We start from the raw sequence: 12,168 nt of genomic DNA on the forward strand, positions 1-12,168 counted from the left end.
GCCGACACGCGGACCCAGGCGATCACCTACAACCACGTTTGGCTAATTATTAGCGGCTCACCGTCAACAACAACCTGCAGCAGACAGAAGCTAGTTTTTTTTATCTTTGCATTTAAAAAAATAAATAAATTATAACTTGGAAAATAAAACATAAAAAAATAATAATAATAATACTAAAAAAATTAGGGAAACCATTTTTAAAACAGTCTTCCTTTTCCAGTAATTTTTGTTTGATAACGTGTCGTCGAGGGTGGGACTAGAACCTGTAAAATGGGCGAGGTATTGGGATATTATTTTTTTTAAAATTTTTTAATTACTTTATTTTTATTTTATTTTTTATTTACATTGCGAAAAACAACAGTTCTATTGCACGCTACATAGAGTAGCAACAGAAAATAATGAAGGACAGGCCTGAGAGCCTTCACAAGACTCCCAGCTGTCATTTAATGGGACACTGGCCCCGAAGCAAGCTGGTGATCCCTGGCAAAATGGCGGAGCCCACGTGCCACCGGTAAAATGGCCACTGATCAGTGTATAATGCAGCAGACACCTGGCGGCTATGGTGGCCGCACGGCTCCCGAGCAGCCGCCATCTTTAAACAAGAATTCAAGGAAAGGAGCCAAAATTTGTCATTAAAGTATATTAGAACAAAGATTTGTGACACAAATACTGCCAGAGAATCAGAAGTTGGTTGAAAATTTAATTACATTTTAATAACTGTTGGGAAATTCTATGATAAGGTATCGAACCTCAGTGTCTAGATAAACTTATACCCGCACCCTAATATGAGCAGGGGGTACGTACCCAATCCTATAGCCTTAGCCATACGGATTAGGTAGGGACCTGTAAACAAGTGTCTAATTGTTTCAATTTCATAGTCTAATGTTCTAATTTCATTGTGTAAACACGTTAATGGGGAGCATCATTGGGATACGCGGCGGCTCATCTCTGCTATGCAAGTGTAGAAGTAACAATGTCATTCCACTTATTATTCATTTGGATACCAGCAACACTTAAAATCCAGAGCGACTGCTAAAATATTGTTTTCGGTGATGAATGTCGCAACCGCGCGCCATTGTTTCATCTTTCGGTACAGATTTACTTTCCAGGCAGTCACTAAGCAATAATATGGCTCCATGTGTTGAAGGCCATGTCTTTTGTATCACGGTTTCCATAGGTGAATAGAGGAATATCAAGTACAATACAGATCAGGGCTTTCTACTAGAAGTGCCTACATCAAATAACAGCACGGATATTTTATGACAAAAACAGACTGCGTTTTCAAAATTTATTAAAATAGATTTAAAGAAATTGCCCTTTAGTGCCGCCGGAGGACAACACCATCACAGCTGAGCTAAATCCCGAACCTTTCACAACGAGAACTTATTGTTTGACTATATTTCCTCTTTACGTACCTAGTGTCCTGGTATATAGAGCTATATCTCTGCATGTTAGTACATTGTTTGATTAACAATATTTATTAAGCATATAATATGCTAGCACAAGAGAATCAGGACTGCATTACCATTGTGCGCATGCGCCGGGAATTCAGGAAAGTGGATTAGTGACATCCGAGTACTCAGAAGCATCAAACCAACCACAGGGGCTATTTGGTAATGTGGGGAGCCTGACTTTTCTGGTTGACTCTCCACCCCATTGACTTGACACAATTATTAGAGATGAGCGAGTAGTACTCGATCAAGTAGGTATTCGATCGAATACTACGGTATTCGAAATACTCATACTCGATCGAGTACCACTCACTATTCGAATGTAAAAGTTCGATGCAGAACCAGCATTGATTGGCCGAATGCTATACAGTCGGCCAATCAACGCTGGTTCTTCTCCTACCTTTAGAAGTCTTCTCCGTGCAGCTTCCCCGCGGCGTCTTCCGGCTCTTCATTCACTCTGCCAGGCATCGGGCCTGGGCAGAGCCGACTGCGCATGTCTGCTTGTAGTGTGGACATGCGCAGTTGGCTCTGCCCAGGCCCGATGTCTGGCAGAGTGAATGAAGAGCCAGAAGACGCCGCGGGGACGCTGCACGGAGAAGACTTCTCGGAGGATCCAGCCCGACCCTCACTCCTCGACTTGGTAAGTATAATTTGATCGAACGTTGCCTACCCCTGAAACGAGCATTTTCCACCCATAGACTATAATAGGGTTCGATATTCGATTCGAGTAGTCGAATATTGAGGGGCTACTCGAAACAAATATCGAACCTCGAACATTTTACTGTTCACTCATCTCTAATAATTATGTGATCATTTAGACTTTCTCCAGATGCTTTGGCTCAAAAAAACCACAGCAAAATCTGCCTCAACATTGAGCTTCGACCCATTGCCAGCCATGTTTTTTTTCTGCTAAACCTTGACTTCCTGTCTTTTTTTTACATAATTTAAACCAGAATTCTGCCAACTTAGATATCCTGTCTCATTGTGTTCCTTTGATCCTAAAGGCAGTGGTCCACAACCTTTTGTGAACCAGGGACCAGCTTCATACAAGACCATTGTTCCATGACCCGGCAAGGCGGGATGGGTGTGGTACAGGGGCAGGGTTTTGGTGATATGGGGCAAGGTTATAGGCAGGCTCCACCATGTGGACGGGAAGGCTCTCTGCTGGGATATTCGGTGGGGCAAGCGGGCATAACACAAGCATCTGAGTGGACATGGCGGATCTCTAGACACCAAGGCTGGATACTTAGTGCTACGCCACTTTGCTATGGTAATGTGTAAACTATTGGGTAGCGTGGAATCCTGTAGCTACTCCAGGGCACCGTGTTACCCGATAGTTTACATGTTATCATAGCAACGTGGCTTACCACGAAGTATCCAGCTAAGAATTAGGCCCGCACGCCTCGCCGCCCCACGGACTGGCAAAAAAACTACAACCACCCGATCCTGGTCTGTGGACCGGTGGTTGCAAACCCCTGCTACATGGCTTATGGAGAAGATATGGAGGCAGCCTTCCACCTCAAAAATGCTCCTGTGGAACCTGTGGCAGAACGCTGAGCCTTGGATTTCTGTTGTGGGATTCAAAGCATTGGTTAGCCTTATAAAATGGGGCTGATTCATGTGATGCCACACCCCACAGTTTGGCAGGGATTCGGCCACAGAAACCGGAGCTGGATTGGGCAACCAGTGGAAAAAGAAGTCTCCATCACTGCCTCCCACTGAAAGCAATGGGAGGCATATTAGGTCTGTTTTTGGAGAGGATTTTCAGGTCAACATGCAAATTGCCATTGAGTGAACACACCCTTATAATTTCCTCTCTAGTATACTTCCAACTATATTGGCCTGAAATGAAATTTCCCAATTTCAACATCACAGTTAGATTTCTTTCCCCGACACTTACTGTATACTTGTAATTGACCCCGGAAGGCATTTTTTCCCCTGGAGTTCTCGGCTTTACATTCATATGTTCCTGCATCTTCCAGCTGAACGTTAGGAATCTCCAGAACCGCTTGTGATTTTCTTAGCCGAGCTTTGCTGGGAATAAACCCGCTGACCTTCCTCCACGAGATAGTGGGAACGGGGCTGAAAAATATAGAAAGATACCAATGAAGAAAACATTGCTTTGCCTGCAAATGTAAGCAGTTTATAGCCAAAAGTAGTGATAAAGTGTGATGACGATTGCGGCCGATGCGCGGCTTGATGTATTGCCCCATTGCCGTAGGGAAACCTAGGATGGTAATAAGAGTTTAAGGCTTTTAGTGTTACTTCATCACCGTCTCCAGATAATGAATATTGTATAGGTAACTGATAATTTAGCCGTCTGATTTCTCTCGTAGTCACAGCTAACTAATGACCGCGGTGCATTCCTGAAATGGAAAACTCATCGGATCGCCGTCCTAGTACAAGACCCGGATAATATAGGTCATTTAAAATCTTTATCATGATTCCGAGTGACAAGACTGGAATGAATTTTAGTGTTTATGTCGATATTTAGTTTATTAGAGCTGTCTTATTACTTTAGTGGTTTTGTTGTAGATTTAGGAGCTAATTTATCCTACAGATTTACTATACGTGAAGTGTTGTAGAGTCTCGTGGCGGAGTATATGACTCGAGAACCGGTGGCTGGTCGGAAAAATTCTATGGGGTGGGGAGACTTCTATAGAAGGCTTCATTAATGAGTAGAGATGAGCGAGTAGTATTCGATCGAGTAGGTATTCGATCGAATACTACGGTATTCAAAATACTTGTACTCGATCGAGTACCACTCGCTATTCGAATGTAAAAGTTTGATGCAGAACCAGCATTGATTGGCAGAATGCTATACAGTCGGCCAATCAACGCTGGTTCTTCTCCTACCTTTAGAAGTCTTCTCCGTGCAGCGTCCCCGCGGCGTCTTCCGGCTCTGAATTCACTCTGCCAGGCATCGGGACTGGGCAGAGCCGACTGCGCATGTCTGCTTGTAGTGTGGGCTCTGCCCAGGCCCGATGCCTGGCAGAGTGAATGAAGAGCCGGAAGATGCACGGAGAAGACTTCTCGGAGGATCCAGCCCGACCCTCACTCGTGGACTTGGTAAGTATAATTTGATCGAATGTTGCCTACCCCTGAAACGAGCATTTTCCCCCCATAGAGTAATAGGGTTCAATATTCGATTTGAGTAGTTGAATATTGAGGGGCTACTCGAAACGAATATCGAACCTTGAACATTTTACTGTTCGGTCATCTCTATTAATTAGTCCCTAACAATAAGTAAGCGTATAGGTGAGTGACCTTCCTATTGGTTCAACATATCTGGACATAAGGGGATGAGATGATCAGCTTTTTTTTTTAAAAAAAAACATGATTTACATAGTTACATAGTAGATGAGGTTGAGTAGTGCATCAAGTCCAACCTATAACCCTACAATCCCCTACAGTGTTGATCCAGGGGATGGCAAAAAAACCCATGAGGCTCATGCCAATTGCCCCATTTCAGGGAAAAAAAATTCCTTCCCGACTCCAATCTGGAGTCTGGATTTAGAGACATTGTGTCATAAAAAGTCACCAAAATTTTGGACATTTTATTATCATTTGTGCCTGAAAATCTGAATCATTTGTATTATTTCTAAAATTTTAAATAGATTTTATTAACTACTTCACTACCGGGACGGTAATTTTCATTTGGTATTATGTCGTTGGGTGTGAGGTTAGAACCAGTGATGTGGGCGTGGGGTATTGTTTTTTTAAAAAAATATTTTACTTAATTTTATTTATGAATTTAATTTTTTTAAATTTTTTTGTCCAAACAATGGATGTTTAGGGAATGGGACCATCAGCCTCATTAGAATTTAGCATTTTTACCAGAAATCTAGTGAGAATGATGCAGGAAATCTACAATGAGCTGTCATAGAATTCCATCATAAATGAAAAGCATCCTCCACCAGTAATGGGGTTAGGATGACTAGCATTGATAACACCAGTCTTTTTGAGGCAATTTTATTTGGGGAGGTTTATAAAGACTAGCATATTCAATGCCATATTCTCTGCACGAGCGGAGGGCGCTCTTCATTTATGAGGAGGTTCACATTCCATTCACGCCATTGTCTAAATATGCGTTATGTCATAGAATGGGATCCTCCCATATATATATATATATATATATATATATATATATATATATATATATATATAAATACTCATCTCATGATTCCCCACATCAGACCCCCAACTGATCCCATTTGGTTGTTGCTATTGTTGAGCCGATCTTGAGATTTCAGGATCGATTTTAAAATTCATTTTCCAGCTGATGCCGATCGTGAAAGTTGCTCGATTGCCGATCGGGATCCGATCTTTCCCGATCCAGATTGCTCAACCCTAGTCAATGCTTATCTACGGGAAAGGTCACTTTTAGGGTTGAGTCGATCTTGAGATTTCAAAATCTGATTTCCGATAATTTTCCAGGCGATCCTGATCCCGATCCCGAAATTTACTCGATCGCAGATCGGGATCCAATTTTTTCTGATCCTGATCCCTAGTTGTTGCCTAGTTCCCCTACCAGTCCATGACAACTCAGCCGACCTCTGGACATGGCAGTGACCCACCTAAGCCAGGTGTGTTGAGCCGGACCAGAAGGCAGTGACCAGCAGGGCACCTTGACAGTATCGGCATTGAACCGGTGGGGCGTTGGTGAGGCTTTCAAATTTTTTTTTAGAATTCTGAGCCTATTTTATTTAATCGTCTGAAGAATTTCCGTAATATAAAAATATTAAGGTATAAAAAAAAGCTTTCAGGCCGTTTGTGAAAAGCTTTTCTGGCGAGAAGGAATATGTCAGCATTTTGTGTCTGGGAAGGGTCAGGACTACATGAAAAGTTGTTTTTGCTCAATAGGATTCTAAGGTACAGAAGTGTTACTAGTCCGTATGTTCAGCCCCCTCAGGAATGTGTTTACCACATTGTTAAGGTGTCTAGATACAGTTATGAAGAATCATCTAGATACATTCTGTAGAAAGTCCTCGTAAACATCGTGGCCAAAGGCTTTATATAGTGTGAAGGCCGTAGAAAACTTTGCTGATTCAAACAGAGGGAAATCAATAATGCATAGACAGAAGAGGGATGATATTCTAAGTGAAATACATTAACTTTTACCTTTACAATGTGAGGCTCCACGTCGTTCGGAATGATAATGTGATAATTTTATCTACCATTTTTACATTGCTTCTCTTAGAGTTTAAAAGGGCAGGTTTTATATACGTTGTAGAAGCTCAAGGAGGAAACATCTGTGATCAGACCCAAACTACACATAACAGAAGTTACCGGGAGGGAATAATTCTATGGAACAAATGATTAACAGGAAAATATAAATAGATTCAATGAAATGTCCTTACACTATTGGCACGGATCTAGGCCCAAATACTGGTTTACAAACTTGTTTTTACTATCTTCATCGTAGATAAATAGATAGATTTGATATGGATAAGTCTATCATTGTCAAATCGATTTACATCTAATCTATCTATCTATCTATTCTATCTATCTATCTATCTATCTAATATCTATCTATCTATCTATCTATCTATCTATCCATCTAATATCTATCTATCTCCTATCTATCTATCTATCTATCTATCTATCTATCTCCTATCTATCTATCTATCTATCTATCTATCTAGCTATCTATCCATCTAATATCTATCTATCTCCTATCTATCTATCTATCTATCTATCTATCTATCTATCTATCTATCTATCTATCTATTGATCTCCTATCTATCTATTTATCTCCTATCATCTATCTATCTATCTATCTATCTATCTATCTAATATCTATCTATCTATCTATCTATCTATTTCCTATCATCTATCTATCTATCTATCTATCTATTGATCTCCTATCTATCTATTGATCTCCTATCTATCTATTTATCTCCTATCTATCTATCTATCTATCTATCTATCTATTTCCTATCATCTATCTATCTATCTATCTATCTATCTATCGATCTCCTATCTATCTATTGATCTCCTATCTATCTATTTATCTCCTATCTATCTATCTATCTATCTATCTATCTATCTATCTATCTATCTATCTCCTATCATCTATCTATCTATCTATCTATCTATCTATCTATCTATCTATCTATCCATCTAATATCTATCTATCATCTATCTATCTATCTATCTATCTATCTATCTATCTATCTATCTATCTCTTCTATCTATTGCTCTGACTCCTATCTACCCATCTTCCTATCTATCTATCTATCTATCTATCTATCTAATATCTATCTATCTATCTATCTATCTATCTATCTATTTATCTAATATCTATCTATCTCCTATCTATCTATCTATCTATCTATCTATCTATCTATCCATCCATCCATCCATCCAATATCTATCTATCTATCTATCTATCTATCTATCTATCTATCTATCTATCTATCTAATTTCTTCACCTTCAATCTACTTTTCTTTCCACATGCAGAATTATCTCAGTTATCCTTATCCTCTTCAGTAGTAATGGCAGTTCTCAATAAATCAATATACCGTAGACATACAATCAAAGTACAATCCTCTAAGATAACACAGTTTGACACCACATTACCAGATACAGTGGGAAAGCTTACAATCTAGAGAGACAGAAGGCGGAATAAATCAAACCCAGTTATCGCAATGCTTTCTTACACGGTACGTGTGGCATATTTGGCAGGATTCTTCTATCTCCCAGCAGGGTTATTAAAGTCTTTGTTACTTTTTAGGAGTAAGGGGCGAGTTGGTTGGCGTATTCAATGACCCTCCCTACTGAGCGCACTATTTAAAAGCCATCCATGTGCCGACGGTCTGTAGGTGGGAGGATTCCATACAGCAGACAATCAGTACAAAGATGCCAATGATTCGCTGGCATCAAATAAGACAATCAGTAGGGGCTCCAAATCAAGGAGATTTATTCAAGAGACAACAAAGTCTATGAAGAACAACGACAACAAAAATGAGTCAATTTTAAAGTTTTTTTTTTTATTCATCTTGACAAAGGCTGGCGAAACCTTTAAAGTTATTTCATTTCGCGGAGGCTTAATTGGGAAAAGGTCCCATTGTTTACTAGTCGGGAACGAGCGGTTTACAGACAATGGTGGGTAAGAAATGCAAGGAGTATGACAACTGTGAGGCTGATTACTTGGAACGTCTCTCCTATTCTCATCAGCATCGTACATGGCTTATTTAAGTGCTGCGAAAATAGGAATCATGACAGATTTCATTGACTAAAGTGAGTGCGGAAAATAGTCGTCTATCGTAAACAGCCTAATCCTACAGAGAGTCGGCACTCCGAGGGAATTGTCTGGGGTAGGCTACATATTTTTAGAAAGATATGCAGCATGGAGATATCAATATCCTGGAATTATTTGCTGTCAAACTGCGCTATTCTTGCCATTGGAAATGACGAAATCTTGCAGAAAACCCTACAGAACTAATAAGGGCAGATTTTTTAGGATTGGTGCTTTCGACACCAGTCTTCATATCTTTTCCACCGGTGGTGGGTGCATCTCATAAATTGGGGCACCCTAGTCTTCGCATCTCATTTATACCTCCTCATAAATCAGGGCACCCTCCTCGGTGTGGTGTCTCCGTATCGAAATGTAGGGTAGATTTAAGGGATCATTGTCTGGTGGAGCATTACCAATGGCAGTCTTCATGTCTCCTGCACTGGCAGGATATACTTCATGCACACAGCTGTTCAAAAGTCAGGTCAACAGGGCAACACGGTTGCTGAGTGTTTAGCACTGCAGCCTTGCAGCGCTGGAGTCCTGGGTTTGAATCCTGCCAGGAACAACATCTGCAAGGAGTTTGTATGTTCTCCCCATGTTTCCTCCCATTCTACAAAGACATAATGAAAGAGGGAAAAAAAAGTACATTGTGATACCTATATGGGGCTCACAATCTACATAAAAAAAAAAAAAAAAAATCAGGTTAGTACTACACTGAGCCATCTGAAGATTGGCCTGCCCATGTGATCCCTGTAGCCCAATCATAGTGTAGGATTCAGATGCAAGGTAAGAAATTTATTTGTCTTCAGGAAAGCAGCTGACAACTACAAGCAGTAGAAAATGCTACTTAAAGGTAATACACTACTGCGAGTCAAGACTGGCCTCAGACACCTTTACCAAAGCTCCTCGCAAGATGAGATGGACTTTCTCTGGGTCTGAAGACTGGAATTTTCATCAAGAACAGAAAGTGTACCATATATAAATACATTGCAGGAGAAACCAAACACCAAATCCGTACACTACTCACAGGAACAGAGATAACAGAATGGTCATCAATAATGAGTTAGCAGCTGAAGACGGCAACAAGGAACCAAATCATGAGGTGAAGACAAATCCAAAAATCAAAGGCAATCGTCGAAACTGATCATCATCAGCAGAACAAAATCGCAAGACAGAGAAGAATCCAAGAACGCAGCCAAAAGTCAGTATTAGCGCAGTCAAATGAATGTCAGGAGCCAAGTAGGGAGTTGCAAACTAAGTAGCCAGCAAAGCTGGGTAATAAGGGAGTGGTTTATAAAGGCTTAGGAAGCTTCCTTATGTTGACAACCTTAAAGCAGCAAGAACAGATGTAATATTCCTGACACACAGGTCTCAGAGGTGACCCTGGGCTTATGACATCACCAGGAGAGTGCTGAATACCACGAAGAGACCCAAAAGAGATGAAAGAAGGTGTGAATACATTTTTATTTTTATTTTTCTCACTTTTCATGGATCCACCTATGAATAGACCCCAATGCATAATAATCTATTGGAATGCACATAGCAGCGCCCATTTTAGTTAGTCCAAGACAAATTCCCAATTGTTCAGTTTCATTAAAAACAATTTGGGTCAAAATTCCGCTCAAAACAATTAGGTTCGCCAATTACTGGATGTCAGTATGGAGGTCGTAACAGAAGACATTGTCTAGCTGTCATAATCTTGGGAAGTCATCGAGTTAATGGAAAGCAACAAATATCAAGGCACATTTTTAGAATTACTAAAGATTTCCATCAACAAACCAACATTGCTAAGGGGAACCGATCATTTACATAGTTACATTGTAACATCTCTGCCTGGTCTGGTCTCTGCGCCACCCTCTGCTCGCATGTTGCGGCACAGGAGGTGTGTGCAGTTTGATAACTTGCTTAGAGTTTTTGGTTGCATTGTCCTATTCCTTCACGTTGTTAATTGATTTTTCCACCACACCCGTCTCGTTCACCTTCATTTCCCTCTGCTCCTCTAAGGGTAAGTTCACACAGAGTTTTTTGGATCGGAACCTAAGGCAGAGGCCGCCTCAGGTTCTGATCCAAAAAACGAGTCACTGCGACTGAAAGCCGAGGCACTGTATCGGCATCCAGCCGCGCACTCCGCTCCGGATTAGGCTCAATGAATGGGCCTAGTCCGGAGGGTGGAGTTTCTTCAGGGTGAATCGCGAGGTGATTACGGCCTCAAAACCCTGACCAAAAATCTCCGTGTGAACTTACCCTCGGGGTTTAGTTCTGTTTTGCCCTGTGATTGACAGTCTGCCTTTCTATCAGGTTCAGGGTGGGTTCTTCATCCCTATTTATTCTTGGCTCACATTCACATTGGTGCTTGCTATTGCCTTGTGCGTGCTGGCTTTCTCTTGCTGTTTATTCTTGTACTCTGATGCTTGACCTCTGGCTTTTCTATAGACTACTCTTTTGGATATCGATTTTGACACCGCATTGCTCGACTGTTACTGACCCCTGGCTAGCTGAACTCCCTTTGTTGTTGTTTGTCTTGTCTGCGTTTTGTGTGTCACGTATATAGGAAAGGATCATCGCCAAGTTGCTGCCTATTACATAGGATAGGACTAGGCAAGCAGGAAGGGACAGTGGGGGCTTCAGCTTAGGGCTCATTGTCTCTGGTGCCCCTTCCTCCAGGGTTCATCTACAGCACTGGGGAACTGCTGTCTGCACTTCCCTAACAGAATAGCAAAGCCAAATAACCTTCTGCCATTGCTTTGCTCCAGATAGCATGGATCCTATTTAGGGCCTTGCAGCCAAGATGGAGGGATTGACAGGCCTGGTAGCTGAGCTAGCTAAACAGGTTCAGACCCTTACTGAGGCTGCTGCATCATCCCCAGCTGTTTCTTCAACTTATAAGGTCAAGATGTTACTCCCAGATCATTTCTCAGGGGCCGTGAAAATTTTGAGACCTTCCGGGAGTCCTGTTGCCTGTATTTTTGTATTAATCCACATATGACTCAGGCCCAAATGGTGAGAGTGGTTATATCTCTTCTACAGGGGGATCCTCAAACTTGGGCCCTCAAACTCCCTCCTGAGGTTGATGAGCGGTCTAATTTGGAAAAAAAAAATTAAGTCCCTGGGCTCTATTTATGCTGAGCCAGACCGCATTGCACTTGCGGAATCTCAACTCCTCACCATGCGGCAGGGCAAACGCTCTGCAGAGGAGTATTGCGCAGAGTTCCGTAAGTGCAGTATAACCGCAGGTTGGTGTGAGTCAGCGCTAAAGGCTCACTTTAAACAAGGGCTATGTGATCGTGTTAAGGAGCTCTGGGTTGGTCACCCAGATCCCCCTACTCTTGAGAAGGCCATGACTTTGGCGGTCTGAATTGACTGTAGGATTTGGGAAAATTTAAAAGAGAGAGTAGGGCCTGTTTCCTCCAAGTTTTCTGTCTCTTCCTCTCTCTCTCCTTAAAGGCTCACTTTTCCTCCCCTCACTCCTGGTGAGG

General features: G+C 41.6%; 1 protein-coding gene across 2 annotated transcripts in view; it reads right to left on the reverse strand.

Annotated features, from left to right (window-relative positions):
- The window catches only part of CNTN5 (contactin 5), a 1,103,706-nt gene that overhangs the window by 262,567 nt on the left and 828,971 nt on the right, over positions 1 to 12,168 (reverse strand). For both annotated transcript variants that reach the window (XM_075266105.1, XM_075266104.1), the window contains one exon: positions 3,352 to 3,533. In XM_075266105.1, coding sequence (XP_075122206.1) covers positions 3,352 to 3,533 — 182 coding nt within the window. The remainder of the gene's footprint in view (positions 1 to 3,351; positions 3,534 to 12,168) is intronic.

The sequence above is a fragment of the Leptodactylus fuscus genome, chromosome 2 (genome assembly GCF_031893055.1).
Source record: "Leptodactylus fuscus isolate aLepFus1 chromosome 2, aLepFus1.hap2, whole genome shotgun sequence".
Lineage (NCBI taxonomy): Eukaryota > Metazoa > Chordata > Amphibia > Anura > Leptodactylidae > Leptodactylus > Leptodactylus fuscus.